Source organism: Pongo abelii, chromosome 18 (assembly GCF_028885655.2).
Source record: "Pongo abelii isolate AG06213 chromosome 18, NHGRI_mPonAbe1-v2.0_pri, whole genome shotgun sequence".
NCBI classification, from domain to species: Eukaryota; Metazoa; Chordata; class Mammalia; order Primates; family Hominidae; genus Pongo; species Pongo abelii.
The window spans coordinates 3611520-3634048 of NC_072003.2; the positions used below are offsets into that span (position 1 = coordinate 3611520).

At 43.5% G+C, this 22529-nt stretch overlaps 2 protein-coding genes across 7 annotated transcripts in view; one reads left to right on the plus strand and one right to left on the minus strand.

Annotated features, from left to right (window-relative positions):
* Positions 1–11165: 11165 nt before the first annotated feature.
* On the minus strand, positions 11166–22522 carry ZNF597 (zinc finger protein 597). The gene is made up of 4 exons (XM_024233640.3): positions 21837–22522; positions 21599–21684; positions 19270–19396; positions 11166–16279 (listed from the first exon to the last, which is right to left on the minus strand). Exons 2-4 carry the CDS (start codon positions 21629–21631, stop codon positions 15165–15167), a joined length of 1275 nt encoding a protein of 424 aa, XP_024089408.2. The 5' UTR covers positions 21632–21684; positions 21837–22522; the 3' UTR covers positions 11166–15164.
* The window catches only part of NAA60 (N-alpha-acetyltransferase 60, NatF catalytic subunit), a 43026-nt gene continuing 42397 nt past the window's right edge, over positions 21901–22529 (plus strand). For 2 of the 6 annotated variants that reach the window (XM_024233642.3, XM_054533332.2), the window contains exon 1: positions 22167–22304. Coding sequence is in view for 1 of the 6 variants with exons in the window: in XM_054533332.2 (XP_054389307.1) it covers positions 22244–22304 (61 nt within the window). In the remaining 5 variants the exon portion in view is untranslated. Of the gene's footprint in view, positions 22124–22166; positions 22315–22529 lie in introns of those variants that run through there. The other 4 variants (XM_054533330.2, XM_024233644.3, XM_024233643.3 and 1 more) reach the window with 4 other exon arrangements.

The window sequence follows — 22529 nt, forward strand, 5'->3', positions numbered from 1 at the left end:
TGTGATGCCTCCAACTTTGTTCTTTTTGCTTAGGATTGCCTTGGATATTCAGGCTCTTTTTGATTCCATGTGAATTTTTTTTTTTTTTTTGAGACAGAGTCTTGCTCTGTTGCCAAGGCTGGAGTGCAGTGGCGCAATCTCGGCTCACTGCAAGCTCTGCCTCCCGGGTTCACGCCATTCTTCTGCCTCAGTCTCCTGAGTAGCTGGGACTACAGGCACCTGCCACCACGCCTGGCTAATTTTTTTTTTTTGCATTTTTAGTAGAGATGGGGTTTCACCGTGTTAGCCAGGATGGTCTCAATCTCCTGATCTTGTAATCCACCCATCTCGGCCTCCCAAAGTGCTGGGATTACAGGCATGAGTCCCCGCAGCCAGCTGGTTCCATGTGAGTTTTAAAATAGTTTTTTTATAATTCTATGAAGAATGTCATTGGTAGTTTGATAAGAATAGCATTGAATCTACACATTGCTTTGGGCGATATGTCCATTTTAATGATATTTATTCTTCCAATCCATGAGCATGGGATGTTTTTCCATTTGTGTCATCTCTGATTTATTTCAGCTGTGTGTTGTAATTCTCATTGTAGGGATCTTTCACCTCCCTAGTTAGCTGTATTCCTAGGTATTTTATTCTTTCTTTCTTTTTTTTTTTTTTTTTTTTTTTGAGATGGAATCTTGCTGGGATTACAGGTGTGAGCCTCCATGCCCGGCTTGGTATTTTATTCTTTTTGTGGCAATTGTGAATGGGATTGCCTTCCTGATTTGACTCTCGGCTTGGCTGTTGTATGTACATAGGAATGCCAGTAATTTTTGTACGTTGACTTTGTATCCTGAAACTTTGCTGAAGTTGTTTATCAGCTGAAGGAACTTTTGGGCTGAGACAATCGGGTTTTCTAGACAGAAACATGTCATCTGCAAACAGGGATAGTCTGACTTCTTTTCTTCCCATTTGGATGCCTTTTCTTTCTTTCTCTTGCCTCATTATTCTGGCCAGGACTTCCAATATGTTGAATAAAAGTGGTGAGAGAGGGCATTATTGACTTGTGCCAGTTTTCAAAGGGAATCCATCCTGCTTTTCCTCATTCAATATGTTGGTTATTTTATGTTTTCTTTAGAAAAATGTCCATTCAAATTCATTGCCCGTTTTTGAATTGGGTTATTTGGTTAATTTGTTTTTGAGTTGTGTGAGTTCCTCATATATTTGATAACTTTATCAGATATATTATTTGCAGGTATTTTCTTTTAATCCATAGTCTACCTTTTCATTTTGTTGACTGCCTCCTTTGCTTTGCAGCAATTTTATAGCTTGATGTAATCCTACTTGTTTCTTGTGTCCTGCTTTGTTTTTTTTTTTGCCTGAGCTTTTGGTGTGATATTCAAAAAATCATTGCTGGCTGAGTGCAGTGGCTTACATTTGCAATCCCAGCACTTTGGGAGGCTGAGGCGGGTGGATCACCTGAGGTCAGGAGTTCGAGACCAGCCTGGCCAACATGGCAAAACCCTGTCTCTACTAAAAGTACAAAAATTAGCTGGGTATGGTGGCACACACTGTAATCCCAGCTACTTGGGAGGCTGAGGCAGGAGAATTGCTTGAGCCCAAGAGGTGGAGGTTGCAGTGAGTCGAGATAGCACCACTGCACTCCAGCTGGGTGAGACAGAGCAAGACTCTGTCTCAAAAACAAAAAAACAAAAACAAACAAACAAAACATAAAATAAAAAACAAGGAAAGATTTACTATTGACATTTTGTTAACTATTTTTTGTTAGTCTTATAGTCCTTCTGTCCCTTTCTCTTGCTGTCTTCTTTTGTATTTCACTGTTTTTTTTTTTTTTTTTGAGATGGAGTCTCGCTCTGTCACCCAGGCTGGAGGGCAATGGCACGATCTCGGCTCACTGCAACCTTCGCCTCCTGGTTCAAGCAATTCTCCCGCCTCAGCCTTCCAAGTAGCTGGGATTACAAGTGTGCACCACCACACCTGGCTAATTTTTGTATTTTTAGTAGAGATGGGGTTTTGCCATGTTGAACAGGCTGGTCTCGAACTCCTGGCCTATGTTTTCATTATTTTCTCTTTTTCTTTAATTCTATAGGCATTTTCTTTGTAGTTACCAAGTGTTTACATAAAATCTCTTATAATAGTCTACTTTAAGCTGATAACAACTTAACTTCCCTTGCATGTCAGAACTTTGCTTTTATCTCTCTTCCCCTGGCTTATGTGCTATTGATATCACCATTAACACCTATTTATATTGTACCAATTAACATAATATAGTTGTTTTACTACTTTTGTCTTTTAACTTTTATAAGAGAACTAAAATTGATTTACCCACTACTCTTATAGTAATACAATATTGGTTTTGACTATATGTTTACCTTTGCCAATGAGTTTCATACTTTGTGTGCTCATGTTACTGTTTTCTATACTTTTGTTTTAACCTTAAGAACTCTCTTTGCTATTGTGAATAATGCCGCAATAAACATACGTGTGCATGTGTCTTTATAGCAGCATGATTTACAGTCCTTTGGGTATATACCCAGTAATGGGATGGCTGGGTCAAATGGTATTTCTAGTTCTAGATCCCTGAGGAATCACCACACTGACTTCCACAATGGTTGAACTAGTTTACACTCCCACCAACAGTGTAAAAGTGTTCCTATTTCTCCACATCCTCTCCAGCATCTGTTGATAGACTGGATTAAGAAAATGTGGCACATATACACCATGGAATACTATGCAGCCATAAAAAATGATGAGTTCATGTCCTTTGTAGGGACATGGATGAAATTGGAAATCATCATTCTCAGTAAACTATCGCAAGAACAAAAAACCAAACACCGCATATTCTCACTCATAGGTGGGAATTGAACAATGAGAACACATGGACACAGGAAGGGGAACATCACACTCTGGGGACTGTTGTGGGGTGGTGGGGGGGAAGGGATAGCAATGGGAGATATACCTAAAGTATAATAATAATAAATAAAAATAAAAATAAAGAGAAAAAAAAGATCTCTCTTTAGCATTTCTTTTAAGGCAGGTCTAGTGGTGATAATCTCCCTCAGCTTTTGTTTGAGAAAGCCTTTATTTCCCTCTCATTTTTGAAGGATGGGTTTGTTGGATATAGCATTCTTGACTGAAAGTTTTTTCTTTCAGCACTTTGTATCTATCATCCCACTCCTTTCTGGCCCACAAGGTTTATGTTGGAAACTCTGTTAATAGTTTTATTAGGGGTCCCTTGTACACAGAAGTTGCTTTTCCCTTGGCTGCTTTCAAAATTCTGTCTCTAACTTTTGACAATTTGATTGTAATGTATGTCAGTGTGGATCTCTTTGGATTCATCTTATTATTATTATTTTTTTTGAGATGGAGTCTCGCGCTGTCGCCTAGGCTGGAGTGCTATGGCACAATCTAGGCTCACTGCAACCTCCGCCTCCCAGGTTCAAGCCATTCTCCTGCCTCAGCCTCCGGAGTAGCTGGGATTACAGGCACATGCCACCACGCCCGGCTAATTTTTATATTTTTAGTAGAGACGGGGTTTCACCATGTTGGCCAGGCTGGTCTCGAACTCCTGACCTCAAGTGATCCACCCGCCTCGGCCTCCCAAAGTGCTGGGATTACAGGCATGAGCCACCGCACCTGGCTGGATTCATCTTATTTCATGTCCCTTGGACTTCTTGGGTCTTGATTTCTATTTCATTCCCCAGTTTTGGAAGGGTTTCAGCCACTGTTTGTTTGAATATGCTTTCTGTCCGTTTTGCTCTCTCTGCCTTCTGAAAATCCAATAATGCATACATTAGTCTACTCGATGGTGTCCCTTAAGTCCCTTAATCTATCCTCACTCTTTTTCTCTTGTTTTTGCCCCTCTGGTTGGATGATTTCCAATGGCTGGTCTTCAAATTCACTGACCCTTTTTTCTGCTTGACCTAGTCTGTGGGTGAAACCCTCTAGAGAATTTTTCAGATGAGTTATTATGTACTTCAGATCTATAACTTCTGTTTGGTATGTTTTTAAATTTTCTCCTTTTTCCAAAACAGGGTCTCACTCGGTCACCCAGGCTGGAGTGCAGTGGTGTGATAGCAGCTCACTGCAGACTTGGCATCCCAGGATGAAGTGATCCTCCCACCTCAGGCCCTAGAGGAGATGGGACCACAGGCATATGCCACCATGCCTGGCTAATTTTTAATTTTTTGTAGAGATGGGGTCTTACTATGTAACCCAGGCTGGTCTTGAACTCCTAACCTCAAGCAATCCTCCCACCTTGGCCTCCCAAAGTGCTGGGATGACAGTGTGAGCCACCATGCCAATCCTGTTTTTGTATTTTCTCTTTGTTGAAAGTCTCGGTTTGTTCATACATTACACTCCTGACATCAGTGAACATATTTATGATTATTTTTAATTCTCTTTTTTTTTTTTTTTTTTTTTTTTGAGAGGACGTTTTGCTCTGTTGCCCAGGATGGAGTGCAATGACACGATCTCGGTTCACTGCAACCTCCACCTCCCAGGTTCATGCAATTCTCCTGTCTCAGCCTTCCGAGTAGCTGGGATTACAGGTGTCTGCCACCATGCCTGGCTGATTTTTGTATTTTTAGTAGAGATGAGGTTTCACCATGTTGGCCAGGCTAGTCTCGAACATCTGACCTCAGGTAATCCACCCGCCTCGGTCTCCCAAAATGCTAGGATTACAGGCATGAGCCACTGCACCCAGCCTATTTTTAATTCTCTAATAGGTAAAATTACTAATCTGCATTTCATTGGAATTGGTTTCTGGAGATTTCTTCATCTTTTGTTTGGAACATATTTTCTATTTCTTGATTTTTTTGTTGACTGTGTTGATTTTCATGCATTAGATAAGACAACTCTTTCCAAGTCTTAATATCTGATTTTTCGTAGGAGATGAACCTCACCAATCAACCCAACCAGATTCTAGGTGCCTCTCAAACTTTTGTGCTTGTACAAACTGCTGTCTTTGTTCTTAGTAGCCCCAAGAGATTGGGGTGCACCAAATGCCATCAGTGCCCCAAGACTGGTGATATTGAAGCCAGTTCCTGAAATTTAGCTAGAAAAGTTGGGGTGCTATATGTGTTCCAGTTCCTTCTATCCTCAAGGAGAAGGTGGGAACTGGTGTTGATCTCTCACTTGCCCTGTACTAAACTGGGGAGATAATCCCAAGCAAATGCCTGCATTCTCATTCAGACCACATACTCTTTCAACCCATTGCCTAATGTGTTGTTACCCCCAGGGGCCTAGTCAATTGCAGCTCCCATCTGCTGTCCAGGACAGCTGGATTGTTCAGAGGCTTGGCTCCATCTCTAGACTGAGCCTGCAAAAGGAATTGCGGGAAGCGACTGCATGCCTATTCAGGCTCTTAGAGGACTACTTATTGCCTGCCCTGTCAGTACCCAGATATAGGCTAGAGGCCTGACTCATGGACAGCGGCTGGGAAAGTTGGGACGTTAGGTGTGCAGTCAAACCCCTTCCCGGGGGTAAACTGGGAACTGGGTGTTTTTGTCTGCTCACTTTGCACTGAGCTAGGGGAAACGGATGCTAGAACTGCTCAAACACTCTTTTAAAATCACTTTTCTTCTCTGTACTCTAGGGGGACTTGTGAATGCAGTCTCATTAATTCCCAGAGACAGATGATTTAGGAGCTTAGAAGCTGGTCCCTTGGGTGGAAGCTGTAAAAGTTGGGGTACACCATCCAGGAAAAAGCTAGAAGTCTAGTTTTTTTTGTTTTGTTCTTTTATTTTTGAGACAGAGTCTCACTCTGTCACCCAGGCAGGAGTACAGTGGTGCAATCTCAGCTCACTGCCACCTCTGCCTCCTGAGTTCAAGCCATTCTCCTGCCTCAGCCTCTGGAGTAGCTGGGATTACAGGTGCACCTCCCCGACAACCCCCAACCATGCCCAGGTAATTTTTTGTATTTTTTAAGAGAGAGAGGGTTTCACCATGTTGACCAGGCTGGTCTTGAACTCCTGACCTCAAGTGATCCACCTGCCTCGGCCACCGAAAGTGCTGGGATTACAGGGGTGAGCCACCGTGCCTGGCCCCTAGTTTTATCTCTGAATGGAGTAGTGGCAGAGGGGAGAACGACAGTGAAGTTCCCACATGCCTGTTCATGCTCCTGGAGGTCTATTGTTTACCAGCCCTATCAGCTACTAAATGTAGGCTACTTAGAAGCCCAACATTCAGGCAGCAATTGGGAAAAATGTGTAGATAAATCCCTTTTAGGGAGACTGTGGAACTGCTTTTTTTAATTCTTTTGTTTCTTTTCTTTTTTTTTTAGAGACAGGGTCTCACTCTGCTACCTAGGCTGTAATGCAGTGGCTCCATCATAGCTCACTGCAACCCTGAATCTTGGGCTCAAGTGATCATCCTGCCTCAGCATCCTGAGTAGCTAGGACTATAGGCATATGTCACCACACCTGGCTAATTAAAAAAAAAATTTTTTTTTTGTAGAGGCAGGGTATTTGTATGTTCCCCAGGCTGTTTTCAAACTCCTGGCCTCAAGTGATCCTCCTGCCTCAGCATCTCAAAGTATTGGGATTATAGGCATGACCCATGGTGCCCAGCCAGATGGTGCATTTCTGCCTGCTTGCTCTGCATTGACCCTGGGGGACAGCCGCTGAAAGTGCTCACATACCTGTTTAAAATGTCCTCTTATGGCCGGGCATGGTGGCTCACAGCTGTAATCCCAGCACTTTGGGAGGCTGAGGCGGGTGGATCACAAGATCAGGAGATCGAGACCATCCTAACACTGTGAAACCCCATCTCTACTAAAAATACAAAAAATTAGCCAGGCGTGGTGGCATGTGCTTGTAGTCCCAGCTACTCGGGAGGCTGAGGCAGGAGAATCGCTTGAACTCAGGAGGCAGAGGTTGCAGTGAGTTGAGATTGCGCCACTGCACTCCAACCTGGGCAACAGTGCAAGACTCTGTCTCAAAAAAAAAAAAAACCCACCAAATTAGCTGGGCATGGTGGTGTGCGCCTGTAATCCCGCCTACTCTATAGGCTGAGGCAGGAAAATCGCCTGAGCCCAGGAGGCGGAAGTTGCAGTAAGCCAAGATTGTGCTATTGCACTACAACCTGGGTGAAAAAAGCAAAACTCTGTCTCTAAATAAATAAATAAATAAATAAAATGTCCTCTTTTTTCTCAGGGGACTCACAAATACTAAACCCTGGCCATTCCCAGAATAAGATGATTTAGGAGCCAAACTCTCACATGGAAACTGTTTAACTTTGGGAGCGATATGTCTGGCCTGAACCCTACATTCTTCAAAAATCTGGTATTTGGGGATTCCTTCCCAGTTGTAAGATACTGTGCCCAGGTTTTTGGTTTATATTGTGTCTCAACTTGTTGGTATCCATTTTGATGTGGATATATTCTCAGTTGCCCAGTGTGTAGGAGTCTCAACTAGTTTCTATATTTCTCTCAGAGAGAACTGATCCATGTGTAGATACTTATTCAGTGCATCCATGGAAGGAAGGAAAGTCAGGAATCTCCCATTCTGTATCTTGTTGATGCCCAATCAGTGAAATGAAACTTTTTTTGGGCAGGGAGGGAGTTCTCATTCTGTCAGCCAGGGTGAGTACAGTGGAACAATCACAACTCACTACAGCCTCCACCCAGGCTCAAGTGATCCTATCACCTTAGCCTCCTGAGTAGCTGGGACTACAGGCATGTGCCAACTATGCCCGGCTTTTTTTTTTTTTTTTTTTTTTTTTTTGAGACAGAGTCTCCCTCTGTCCCCCAGGCTGGAGTGCAGTGGCGCGATCTTGGCTCACTGCAACCTCCACCTCCTGGGTTCAAGCAATTCTCCTGTGTCAGCCTCCCAAGTAGCTGGGACTACAGGTGCGTGCCACCATGCCCAGCTATTTTTTTTTTTTTTTGTATTTTTAGTAGAGATGGGGTTTCACCATGTTGGCCAGGATGGTCTCAATCTCTTGACCCCGTGATCTGCCCGCCTTGGTCTCGCAAAGTGCTGGGATTACAGGCGTGAGCCACTGTGCCAGCCTAATTTTTAAATTTTTGGTAGAGATAGGTCTTATTATGTTGCCCAGGCTGGTCTGGAACTTCTGGCCTCAAGCAATCCTCCTGCCTTGACCTCCCAAAGTGCTGGGATTACAGGTGTGAGCCACTGCACCGGCCATCTTTGCTAAATTATTCCCTTCAAGCCTATAAGGTATCATTATATATTTATCCTGGAAGCTTTCTTAGTTTTTTTCTAAACTCCTTACAGCTTCTTTGGGTACACTGTTACACCTCTTGCCTACTAGTAAGTGACAGCACCAGTATCTATTCTCCTTTCTTCTTCTTTTTTTTTTTTTTTTGACAAACTCTCACTCTTTTGCCCAGGCTGGAGTGCAGTGGCACAATCTCAGCTCACTGCAACCTCTGCCTCCTGGGTTCAAGCGATTCTCCTGCCTCAGCCTCCCAAGTAGCTGGGACTAGAGATGCGCACCACCATGCCCGGCTAATTTTTGTATTTTTTTAGTAGAGATGGGGTTTCACCATATTGGCCAGGATGGTCTTGAACTCCTGACCTCGTGATCCACCTGCCTCGGCCTCCCAAAGTGCTGGGATTATAGGCATGAGCCACTGCACCCGGCCCTCTGTCAGTCTTTAAGCTGAAACCAACAGTATAAAAGTGACAGAGCTGTAGTAGTTTCAATCAGTGCATAATTTTAAGCCTCTACCATGTTCCTGGTCTCTGCTCCCATGGAGACAATGAAATTTTATTAGTTACATAATTAATATTCATTTACAAGAATATTGCTATAAGGAGGGTAAAACAAAGAATGTAGGAATTGAGAGGGATGTTCCAAGTAAAAGGAAAAGTATGTGCACAATTCTCCAAGTAAAGAGCTTGGTATGTTTGCCGAATTGAGAGAAAGTGTAGCTGGAGAGGGGTAAGAGAAAAAGAACAGCTGGAGCTGACGCTGGCAGGGAAGTAATGACTAGGAAGGTCATGTTGAAAATTTAAATGTCCCTAAGGACAATGGGAAGCCAATGGAAGATGTCAAATTGGATGATGAGATAATCATAATCATCTGGTACCTGGCCATCTAGTTCTGTGCAGCAAAGACTGGAAAGATGAACATCTAGTGTTGTCTTCCCACAATAATGCTGGAATTTTCTGCTGAGTTTCAGGGAGCAAACAATTTTTTAATACTTCTTTTATTAAATGGCAGTGTGTTAGCTGTGTTGACAGAGAACAAGTGTGATATGAAAGTCATCAGCAGGCTCTTTCAGGTAACCCAGGTGAGTACGGTTGGATAGGATGGGAACGGGGAGACAGAAACATTCAGGTTTTGGTGATACTTTTGAGGTAGAATCCATGAGACTTGATGACTGAGTGGATGTGATGTCTTAGTCTGTTCTGGCTGCTATAAAAAGTTACCATAAACCGGGTAGTTTATAAACAACAGAAATTTTTTTCTCATAGTTGTAGAGGCTAGGAAACCCAGATCAAGGTGCTGGTAGATTCACTGTCTGGTGAAGGCCATTTCCACAATGGCACCTTCTTGCTGGGTCCTCACAGGCTGGAGTACAGTGGGCCAATCATAGTTCACTGTAACGTCGACTTCCTGGGCTCAAGCAATCCTCCTGCCTCAGCCTCCCAAGTAACTAGGACTACAAGCACCAGCCACCACACAGAGCTAAATAAATTCTTTGTAAAGATGGGGTGTCGCTATGTTTCCCAGGCTGGTCTTGAACTACTGGCTTTAAGCAATCCTCACACCTTGGCCTCCCAAAGCACGGGGATTACAGACATAAGCCACCACACCCGGCCTGCAGTCTCTTTTATAAGGACACTAATCCCAATCATGAGGGGTCTGCCGAAGTCCCCACCTCCTAATAACATCAATTTAAATGTTAGAATTCCAACACATGAATTTTTAGGGTACACAAATATTCAAGCCATAGCAAGAGGAAAGAGGGAGTGTTTGTTGATAGCATGAGCAATTGTATGGATGTGGCCCCACATACTGGAGGCAAACAGATCAGGGGCTAAAAGCATGAGTTAAGGGTATGTGTTTTGATCCCTGAGAGACATCTAAAGGACGATCTCCTGTAGGCACCTGAATGTAGGAATCTGGAGTACATAGAAGAGAAATTGGAGCTAGACCTAAAGTGAGGTATTTGTAGCCATGGAAGTGGCTAAGCTCACCTGGGGAGATACCATTTACCAAAGGTAAGCCAAGGGTACAGTCCACCTAACTAGAAGCATGTTAGAATTTGGCTGCAGAGAATGCCAAAAGCCTAAGAGATTGGTACTGATTCTGAAGAAAAGACATTCTACCCAGCACAAGTGAGATGTACAAAGTACCCATTTCAACAAGCCAGAGACACACATGGTAGTCAGGCCCACAGCTCTGCATTGCCTAAGTGAGATTAGAGCTGGGACGGTGGCCCAGAGCTTCTTCTCCAGTCCTAACGCCTAGAATCATGGGATGGAGATTCGTGTTAGTGCCCGACAGTCACACCCATGATACCCTCCTGCTGATGCGGAGGAAGAGACCTGAGGAGTTCCTCCGCAAACGCTCTTACCCGTACTGCTAGATTTACACGGAGATCATCTAGCGATATGAAGTGGATATGGCCAGGCACATGGCCAAACCCCACCACTGGATCTCCACGGTTCACCACAACCCACTTGCCCCAGGAATGCGCAGGCGCCGCCGGAAGCGGGCACCGGAAGTGGCTCGGCTCGTGGCTTCCGGTTCCTCACTAGTGTGCCGCTGTAGTGCAAGTCATCTCGTTGGCACTTCCGCTGTCCCGTGCAGTTGGTGGCCAAGCTGGAGACCCAGGATCTCCCTGAGGCCGCGCGAGGTCTTCTGGGAGTCCTACTCACCACATCCGCTACTCGGACTCCAAGCTTTAAGTGGCAACCCGCGCCAGGCAGTAGCTGCTCCGTGAAGACAGAGGTCCTTGCCCCTGTACTTCTGTGTACAGCAAAGACGAAAGGAAATTGAGGTCTAGCGCTAGCTTCCCAGAATGACGCCAGAATTTTCTGCTGAGTTTCAGGGAGCAAGCAATTTTGCTTCCCTTATTAAGTAGCACGAAGTCATTCACTCACTGTCTCTAAACCACAATCCTAACAGTCTTCAAAATTAACCTGATTGCCACCTAAAACCACTTAAGTATTTTTTTTAAAAAGTTCACTTCATTGCCATCATCATAAAATAGCATTTATTAAAAGCCAAAGTGCACATTAGACGTAATCAATAACTTCAGAGCTTGCAAACTAGAGCAAAGACTGATGAGAATACGTCAAAAAGAGTAAGACCCAAAACATTAAACAAACAGTATAAGTGTATACAATAAATATAATTCTGAGGTATCCAAAGGAACTGGAGATTACAGCACATTCTTACGTTTACACAGAAGAATATTTATATTGTATTCCCCCCCTACAGACTTAATGCAAAGAGGAATATCAATTTTAAAAGACAAAACACCTGTATTACTTAGATGGGCCTTGGAAAGATGGGTAATGGTCATCTTTGAATCAGATCAATAGCTCTCCTAAATTACAAAACTAAACCAGATGAATACATACGCTTCTAATGTAATGAACATCATTTTGCTAAACAGATGGTCAAAGCAAAAACACTTTCCTACTAAAATCCCACAGGGATAACAAGTTTAATGAACATTCAAAATAGACTATTCATATAAACTATAACCTGCTATGTCTCCCTTTGTACACATAGGCAGTAAATTGCAGATTACTTTGATCAAACTATGCAGTTTCAGATTGTATGACATCTTATGCTGCAGTCACTAGAACACTGCCACTTAATTATATGGAAACTCAGGAGGCAAAGACTCAAAATGGCATTTACTGTGAAATGTCATTTGAGTTTTAACTCCCTGAATTATTGGGTTAGTCATTTCTATGTTAAATGAGGAGGTGTCAATAGACTACCACCTGTAGCAACAAAGCTTTAAATAAAACTATTTTGAGTCGACCTCATTCAAAACAACTACATTCCACAATTTCTTAAATTACAAAATGTAAACTGCTGACATCTGAATTCCATTGGAAAAATGCTGTTTTCATCAATGATGACTGTTTAAAAGACTGTTTAACTATTCCAGCAATCATGTTAAGGAACTGTTGGATACACATTTTCATCACTGCATCAACAACAAAAACAGAGAAATTTGTCTGAGTCAATTTATTCAGCACAAAGTTTTCACTCTTAGTGTGTTGATTTCCATGCTGCAAAATGCAGTTAACCAATCATTCATAGCAATAAACTCTTGCATTTAGTTTTTCATTCCCATATTAACTTTTATCCAGTATTTGTGAATAGCACCTAACATGGTAGGCTAGTATCTCTGAGTTAATGACAATTTTATGGAATTTATCTCCATCAGTTGACACTGTAAACAGAAGGGTAAAATGCCATCATCATAAAAAGCCTGAAGCTCACCAGCAGATATATCTTTTCCTTCAATTCCCTGGGGGTAAAGCAGCTTGAATTACATCTAGCAAATGTATTTAAGTACAAGTGCACAATAAGCACAACTGAAAATATGCCTATTTCACAGTAACTGACACTTCTGGGATTTTCATTTTTTTCTGCATACTAATCATTAACAGTATTATACCAAAAAGCCATTTTAGTTCTACCCACATGTATGTTAATGTTTCTGAAAAGGGCTATTTTTTCTAATCTTTAGGAAGTTTGTCGTAATCTTCCAAAATCTGGAGAAAACTGCAAAAAAATTAGAGGTTAATTGTGAAGGAAGACTCGTGTGGAAAGGCAAACTTCCATATTAAGGTGCAGAACAGGATGTATGGCACAAATTCTCACTTTCTGCTATATTTTCTAGGAGCCAAAACAAAAATGACAGCATACATCTTTTATATCACCCCCATTCTGTCCAAGTGCCTTCTAAGATATTCCCCTCTACTTCTTTCTGCAGCAACTCTGCTAATCCAGACCTTTCCCAATTTCATCCCCCATCCTGTGACTCATTAGATCTTTGAAATATTAAAGCCCCTGATAGGTGCTGATGAGGCACCTACCAGTTTCTCCCACTGAGGGCAGAAGCAGGAGAGCAAGGAGGTGGTGTTCTTGCTATTTAACAAAGATCATGGTATCTCAGAGTTGCCTAATAAGTAATCTAACTGGAGACTATCTTTCTACACATTTCAAAGCACCTCAGAGAAACCTGGCTTCCTGTCTCCTAAGAGTGGAGACATCAGAAACAAACAGCCAAAGTCTGACCTTCACATACAGAGCAGCACATAGTCTCAACTGTGGATCTGCAAACAAGAAACAAGACAAGAATGATGAAGAGAGAGAGAAACTCTCTCTGGGTTAGGGATGTTTTTGTTAGTTTCAGTTTTTCTCTCACCTGAACAGTATATTCCTGCCTCTACTCAGTAATAAGAGCTTAGCTGAGTAGCCAGCATCTTTTTGTATATTTAGTCCTCAATCTGCTGTTCTGTAGGACCACCTTCTGCTACCTTCCATATAATTAGTCCTCAAGAGTCCTTTATCTTTTCTCCCAGCAAAAATTCCCAGCAACAATTCAATTTTAGCAAATATTGTACTTTTATACTGTCTATTTAAATAGAATGAGAGCATTCTTCCATCCTAATCAAAACCCATGTAAATACTGTTTTGCTGATAGGCATACAATCGACTTTACTTTAATGAGAAATTGTATATGAATCTATATTTACAACATTCTGTGGTTCCTTAACATTAATAACCATACTATTTAATAATATTTTGCTCCAATATTTATCTATAATAGCAGTATCTAAAGATCTATATATTATCAAGTATTTTGGTTAAAATCTAACAATTTTCTATATGCATTTTCCTTGGAGATGGAGAGGAAATGTTATGGGTGTTTTTTAAAAAACCAAAACCCAATTAAGACCTTCAGTACTGTACTCTGCCAGGTGTGAAATCTCTCATCTGATTAGAGGGACAAGAATTCAAACCTGAAGTCCTGGAGAGTCTTCTGCTGCTTTGTAACTGTATGTTAGTCAGGCTTTGGGTACAGCACAAAGGGAATGAAGGGGTTCCATGATGCAAGCACACAGAACCGCCTCCATGAGGACCACCCTCACCTATCTCAGCTCCCCTTTCCCTGGCTGCCTGCAGTGCTACTACGTGGTGCAAATGCCAACAAATGCCGCAGTCTTGCAGACCGCATGGTCTTTGGAGTCAGAGACACCCAGGCTTAATGTCAGTTTCACCACAATGTGATTTGCGTGCTGGGCAAAGAACTGACTTTACCCTCTGAGGACTTCAGTTTCCTCGTTTATGAAACAAAGATTTTTTTTCTCTGTCACATATTCTGAAGATTAAATTACATAATATATCTAAAGTAGCTAAGCATGCTCACTGAGAAACAATTACAATTATTCATAGTAAGACAGGTAATGTGCTTTAGTAGCGATTTGGAGGCAAATCTTAGAAAAGAGCAAGTACTTCTCCCCCTCCCCAAGTCAAGTCCAGCCTCCAGAAAAGGGCTGCAGTTAGACTTCCAAAACTCCTTGCAAACAATTGGGTCCTAAATGCCAGTATGTGCCCCTGGCATCAGAACCATGACAGAGAACTCTGGATACTAATGGCCATCAAAATATAAACTAGTCCACCCATTTGGGAACTTTTACAGGGCAGAAAAAACTTCTAAACGCCTATGGGAATTCACATGTAAAACAGCAATCTTATACAAGTATTACATTCAAATAGTTATAGCAAAAAAAAGTATAAAACATATAAAAGCATTTACTTTCCTAGATATGTCTGCAGAACTGGCAAAATATAAATAAGTTGTCCTCCTTCTAAAAGTTAGAAACTACGTAAACAAAATTAAAATAACTCTAGCAAGAGCCTTCATTTTAATGAAAATTGAATTTAAACAAAAGTTCTGTATCTTTTTCTGGCTCATAGTTGAACAATAACTGAGTTCAAATCCTGGGTTCATTCACTAGCTTTGTGACATGGATTTTGCGTCCCTAGTTATAAAATGGAAATGATACTGCCTAAATCAAGGTTGTGGTGAGAACTAAGTATTACATGGGAATGTGTGTAAAGTGCTTAGCACATTGCCTGGGACATATACAGTAACTGCTTCCCACCATACAGATACTGAAAAGCCCAATCACTAATAACAAGTTGTTATATTTACTTTACGTGGTGTTTTTTATGTGAGTTCGCTTATGAGTAATGAGATGCAAATTTGACTTGAAAGTTTTCCCACACACGGTACATTTAAAAGTTTGCTCTACCATGTGGCTCTTCTGGTGGTATGCAAGTTCTGAGTCCAAAGCAAAACTTTCCTCGCATGTTTTGCACTTATGGGGCCTTTCCTCTGTATGAATGTTCTGATGGGAAATAAGCTCAGAGAAACAAGGAAAGGTCATGTCACAGTCAGGACACTGTAAGGGCTTGAATTTTGAGAATGAGAAGAAATTGTCCCCATCATCGCTGCAGCGTTCAGAGTCCTCGTCGTGGCTCTTCTCGGAAAGGGCAGGATATAAGGACTGCCTGAAGCTCTTCATGCACTTAGTGTGCTGGTACTGGGGGCCTGATACGAATGTTTCCTCAGCCAAAGCAAGATTTGGTTTCTCATTAAAATGTTTATCACAGTTAGTAGATTCGTAGGCTTTTTCGGCACTGTGGCTTTTCTGATGCTGTGCCAATCCTGGGAGCCACATAAAACCTCTACCACATATGCTACATGTATAGGGCTTCTCCTTTACGTGGCTATTCATGTGTCGGGACAGATGAGAGTGCTGGCGAAAGCTGGCACTGCACTTGGCACACTTATAAGGTTTCTCACCAGTATGGATTCTCCTGTGTGTCCTCAGGTTGGCTCTATGATTGAAGATCTTTCCACAGTCACCACATTTATGTTTTTTCTCTCCTGAATGAATTTTCTGATGCAAAACCAGGTATGAATGATCGCTGAAGTTTTGGTCACACTCAGGACATTTGTACACATTTTTGGCTCCTTCCCAGGGAGAATCAAGAATTTCAGAAAGTGTGTTGGTTCCTAAATATTCAGAGAGTTCTACTAATGGGGTGTGGTTTTCAATGGTAACTAAAAGGCTGATGACCCTTCTCTTGTAAGTGGGAGTTCCACTTAATATTTTCGCTTCAGGGTTTCCAACTCCATCCTCAGAGGATTTTTCTGGGTAAGGGACAAGGGGTGCAGCAATGGGGTACTTTTCTAAGGCAAGCTCGTCAAGTTCCATACAGTCTAGGCTTAACTGCTGATTAATCTCAGGCTTGCCTTCCTCTCCTGTTGATAAAAACAAAAGAAAGCAAAACATAGGCAATATCTTCAAGGGATACTGGGGGAAAAGTAAGCTAAGGTAGTTACAAAGAGGACCAGGAAACGTTAGAAGGGTTATCCTATAACCCAGACACTAACCACACAAAATCAGGACCAAGCAGACTCTCCTGGCCTCCCAGAAGATCCAGTTTTGGGTGAATATCCAAAGGTAAGGAGGAGAGAGTAGCTATAACTAAGTCAGAGTCCAGTTGGATAGGTACTAAGGACAATCTCGGTAGTGGCTGTCTAGAGGTGAACTTTTCCAGCTAGTCTATTTAGGCCTCAAGAGCCTTTCATTTTTGAAGCTATCTCAAGTGACAGCAGAACAATTAACAATTGGAAAAAAGATTAGGATTCATATTTATCAAGAAAGAGAGGGGTTGGGCAGTGTCTCACGTCTGTAATCTCAGCACTTTGGGAAGCTGAGGTGGGAGCATCACTTGAGGCTAGGAGTTTGAGACCAGTCTGGGCAACACAGTGAGACCCCATCTGCGCAAAAAATAATTTTTAAAAATTAGCCAGGCATGGTAGCACATGCCTATAGTCCTAGATACTCAAGAGGCTGAGACAGGAGGATCACTTGAGCTCAGGCGTTTGAGTTGTGCCATTGCACTCCAGCCTAGGTGACAGAGCCAGAACTTGTTTCTTAAAAAAAAAAAAAAAAAAAAAAAAAGATAAGATGACAGCAAGAATGAGGGGGAAAGAAAATAATTTTTAAAAAGAGGCTGGGCGCGGTGGCTCACGCCTGTAATCCCAGCACTTTGGGAGGTTGAGGCGGGTGGATCACAAGATCAGGAGATTGAGACCATCCTGGCTAACACGGTGAAAACCCATCTCTACTAAAAAAAATACAGAAAATTAGCCGGGCGTGGTGGCGGGCGCCTGTAGTCCCAGCTACTCAGGAGGCTGAGGCAGGAGAATGGCATGAACCCAGGAGGCGGAGCTTGCAGTGAGCCGAGATCGCGCCACTGCACTCCAGCCTGGGCGACAGAGCGAGACTCTGTGTCAAAAACAATAATAATAATAATAATAAAACAAAAAAAAGCAATCAAGTGAGCATTTTTCTCCCATAACAGAGAAACACACAGGTTATCAGAAATAGTTTTATTATCACCAGGAGAACTCTCCAGAATCTCTTTACCCCTCACTGAGGAAAGATCAAGATAGAAGGCTGTGTGTACTGCATGAAAATAACAGCCAATCTACTTACAAGGATGGCTGACAAAACTAACATTCCCCTGTAATCCCAGCACATTGGGAGGCTGAGGTGGGAGGATCGCTTGAGCCATGGAGGTCGAGACCAGCCTGGGCAATATGGCAAAGCCCCGTCCCTATAAAAAAACAACAACAAAAAAAGACAGGCATGGTAGTGCATGCCTGTAGTCCCAGCTACTTGGGAGGCTGAGGTGGGAGGACTGCTTGAGCCTGGGAGGTCAGGGCTGCAGTGAGCCGTGATTGTGCCAGTGCACTCCAGCCTGGGTGACAGATCAAGATACTGTATCAAAAAAATAACCCCACAACTTTGGCTGAGTAGTAATCTACAAGTGCATGAAGAAACTACCCAATGCCATGGAAAGAACCACCTAAAAGGAATAACAGAGCAATAACCAGTCCATGTTGCCTCCAGCCAAAGTGGAAAGACGTTAAGACATTGAGCAGCAATGTCCACGGAAAAATACTGCCTTAGCAGTAACTCAAATAAGTCCTAGCAGAAAGGTTGATCTGAACCTATCCTAACAAAGCAAAAAAAAAAAAAGCACACCTTGAAACAATCAAACTGACTCCAAGTAACTTAACTGCCTCCCACAACAAAGTCCAAAATATTTTAAAAAATACAACAAAATCCTGGGTCCAACAACATAAAATTCTTAATCTAACATCCGACCAAAATTTACCCAGCAAGTAAAGAAAATATAGAAAATATAACCCATAACTAGAAGACAAATCAATCAATAGAAAAAGACCCAGAAACGACATCAATGTTAAAACCAGCAGGAAAAAAAAGTTTAAATAACCATTATAAATATACTCCATACGTTTAAGCAGACAGAAGACAACATGAACATGATGAAGAGAGAAGTGGAAGAAAGAAAATATGAGTTATTTAGAATAACTAGTTATTCGAGTTATTTAGAATAACTAGTTATTCTAGTTATTCTTTTCTGACTAGGATTGAGTATCTAAACTATTCCAAACTATTTAGAATAACTACTTAGAATAAATAGTTTAGATACTCAATCCTACTCAGAAATAAAATCTACTCAGGCACAGGAGTCCATCTGTGTATGGTTCCCCTTAGGTGAGTAAGGCATAGCATCCCTTAAGAGTAAATCAATCTCCTGTCTTTAGCAAATGATAGTGATCGATACTAATGGGATTTCCCAAGTAAAATTATAAAGTGCAACAAATGTTTGTGAAAGATTACCAAATACTGCCATCTCTTGTACTAAACCACAGGCACTGTACTAGACTGAATTTTTGTCTTTAAGAAATCATCTCGGCCGGGCACAGTGGCTCATGCCTGTAATCCCAGCACTTTGGGAGGCTGAGGCAGGCGGATCACGAGGTCAGGAGGTTGAGACCATCCTGGCTAACACGGTGAAACTCTGTCTCTACTAAAAATACAAAAAATTAGCTGGGCATGGTGGCGGGCAGCTGTAGTCCCAGCTACTCAGTAGGCTGAGGCAGGAGAATGGCGTCAACACAGGAGGCGTGGTTTGCAGTGAGCAGAGATCGTGCCACTGCACTCCAGCCTGGGCAACAGAGCGAGAGTCTGTCTCAAAAAAAAAAAAAAAATCATCTCATATTTTAAAACTTTTTCTCTCATACAATTATCACCTCCACATAAATTACTGAGGGACAGGTCCCACTCCACCATATCAACATCTGGATAAAGCATGAAGTTCTCATCCTATTATTGACAAAAGTTCCAGATGCAGGAAAAACAATTGCCTTACCCATCAAAGCCACATCCTCCAAACACTCTTTTGTAGCACCTTTGCTGAGGGACCTCTGGGCAGGGTGCAGAGTCACACACTCCTCTTGAGAAAAATACACAGCCAGATCCTCAAAGAGTATTGGTCCCTGAAACATAAGAGCCTGTGTCAGCACAAGAGGATAGAGGGTCAGCCCCTCACTTAACCTAGGAAGGATGAAAAGAGCTAGAAACATCAGATGCACGGGATAAAAGGGCTTGGTGTAAAAGGTTCTTGAGTGCAGGAGTAGGGTAAATGGGTTCTAAGGGGTGGGGTGAGGGTTGGGAAGAAGAGAATAAACATGGACATACATTTTTAGGCAGTGGTACAAGGACGGTGGACTGTGAGAATTACTGTCTATCTTGAAAGAGAAAAGATGAGGGAACAGCTCTTAGGGAAGCAACCATTAAGTAAGGATGCTCTAAGAAAAGGAGAGGTTTGGGGCCGGGTGCGGTGGCTCATGCCTGTAATCCCAACACTTTGGGAGTCTGAGGGGGGCGCAGATGACTTGAGGTCAGGTGTTCGAGACCAGCCTGGCCAATATGGTGAAACCCTGTCTCTACTAAAATTACAAAAATTAAGGCCGGGCACAGTGGCTCACGCCTGTAACCCCAGCACTTTGGGAGGTGGAAGCAAGTGGATCACCTGAGGTCAGGAGTTCAAGACCAGCCTGACCAACATGGTGAAATTCTGTCTGTACTAAATACAAAAAATTAGCCAGGTGTGGTGGCGCATGCCTATAATCCCAGCTACTTGGGAGGCTGAGGCAGGAGAATCATTTGAACCCAGGAGGAACAGGCTGCAGTAAGCCGAGATTGCACCACTGCACTCCAGCCTGGGCAACAAGAGCAAAACTCCGTCTCAAGCGGAGCTTGCAGTGAGCCGAGATCGCGCCACTGCACTCCAGCCTGGGAGACAGAGCAACACTCCGTCTCAAAAACAACAACAACAACAACAACAACAAAAACTCTGTCTCAAAAAAATAAATTAATTAAAATAAAATGAAATTAGCCCGATGTGGTGGCATGCGCCTGTAGTCCCAGCTACTTGGGAGGCTGGGCCAGGAGAATCGCTTGAATCCAGGAGGCAGAGATTGCAGTGAGCCGAGATCGCGCCATTGCACTCCAGCCTAGGCGTCGCAGCGAAACTCCGTCTCAAAAAAAAAAAAAAAAAAAGAAAGAAAGAAAAGGAGAAAGTTGGGCAGCCCAGGAAGAATCATAAAGACATAAAGGTTACAGGATTCTCCCAACATCTTTCCCTTTGCTATTTCCTCTCGTCCCCATGACCAACTCATTGCTAAGCTCACTCCAGAACTTCATCCAGGCCTACCCCACCTTCTCTAATGGTGTGATAAATGAATCCCTTGGGATTTATTATTACTCAAAAAGTGTGGAGTCTAGAAATGTGCTTAATTTAAAAATTCATTCAAATTGGAGAAGTACCAAATCTGTAATTCTGGGAACCATTCCAGAAAGTCACTTTTAATCCTAGCACTTTGGGAGGCCGAGGTGGGAGGATAGCTGGAGGCCAGGAGTTCCTGGGCAAAGCAGCAAGACTCCATCTCCATAAAGAAGTTTTAGGCCGGGCACGGTGGCTCACAGCTGTAATCCCAGCACTTTGGGAGGCCGAGGCAGGTGGATCACAAGGTCAGGAGATTGAGACCATCCTGGCTAACACGGTGAAACCCCGTCTCTACTAAAAATACAAAAAATTAGCCGGGCGTGGCGGCAGGCGCCTGTAGTCCCAGCTACTCTGGAGGCTGAGGCAGGAGAACGGCATGAACCCGGGAGGCGGAGCTTGCGGTGAGCCGAGATCGCGCCACTGCACTCCAGCCTGGGCGACAGAGCGAGACTCTGCATCAAAAAAAAAAAAAAAAAAAAAGAATTTTTAAAAGTAGCCAGACACTGTGGTATGCGCGCCTCTCAGATACTCGAGAGGCTGAGGCTCGAGGATTCCCTGAGTTCCAGACGGAGCTATGATATCAGCACTGCACTCCAGCCAGACAAGCAACACTCCAGCGACAAGGCCAGACCCTATCTCCAAACAAAACAAAACAAACAGATAAGACATTGAGAAACTCTCTCAGAGATTCCTCCACAGGGCCCTGCTCCCAGTTGGTAGTTCTGAAAGAAGGAAGTTGGTAAACCACTATGTGTCTGGTCTTGGAACGAAGAACGCTTGGTCAAAGGGCTATTTGGGGCTCAGGCGCACTCCTACCACAACAGGCATGCCCAACGCTCCTCCAAAGGAGGGGGTCAGGCAGAGACCGAAAGCAGCAATAAACTTGGACGAAAAAGGTACCTCGACTCACCTGGGCCTCGGGCGTCGGGGGCATGGACGCCATTTGGCGGGTGGGGAATGCCTTCTTCAAGACGCCACAGGGACTTCGAGACAAAGCTGCGGGGGGAGAGAACAGTTCTTAAAGGGACCAATTCTGCTGCCAAGTTCCTCCAGTACCCCTAGCCTCCCTCGATTCCCCCCGAACCCCCCTTAAAAACCTACGCCGACTGCTCCTCCTCTTGGCCCGGCCTCGAAAGGGGCCCACTTACCGCTCCGCGGTTAATGACAGGCCTCGCGCTCCCGGACAGGAGCTGCAGAAAGCGACGCCCAACCGAGACGCGACGAAGAACGCCACGGCCACTGCAAAACTCCCACGCTCTCATGCTCCTTTACGCAGGAGCTGCGGGAAAAGCCGCCGGAAGCGACCCGCCCCCAGCCCTATCCGCCATCCTGCCCTTTGATTGGTCGGAGTTCTTCCGAAGGGGAAGTCCTTCTTTTGTGTTGGCCAATTGAACACCTTAACCGAGGACCTGTACCCACTGGGCAGCTGCGAGAGGTAGTTTTCCTCCTTTTCTCTAAGCAGCCATTTCCGCTTCCGCTGGCGGGGTCTCCCCCGTGAGCTCCGGGCCTGTTTACCCGCTGAAGTAGAGTCTTAGGGTGACCTCAGGGGAACGTAATGTTTCCGAGAAGAAGGACAGAAAGAAGACTGGGAGACACCGGAACTCGAAAGAAAATCGGTAACAAAATGTGGGTTCGGCCAACAGTGCCCTGTAGGCCTGAAATTTCGGTCTGGCCAGAGCGAGGTGATTGAGAGGCCGGGGGTTCGGGCCTAGCCTGGGCTTGAGCTGTTCTTTGTGTCTTGAGCGGATGGTGGGGCCGTGGAACATGAAGGAGTATTTTTGTGGCAGTTCACAACGTTCACATCGGTGTAGGCCAGGTTGCTAGGCTCTGACTCATAGTGT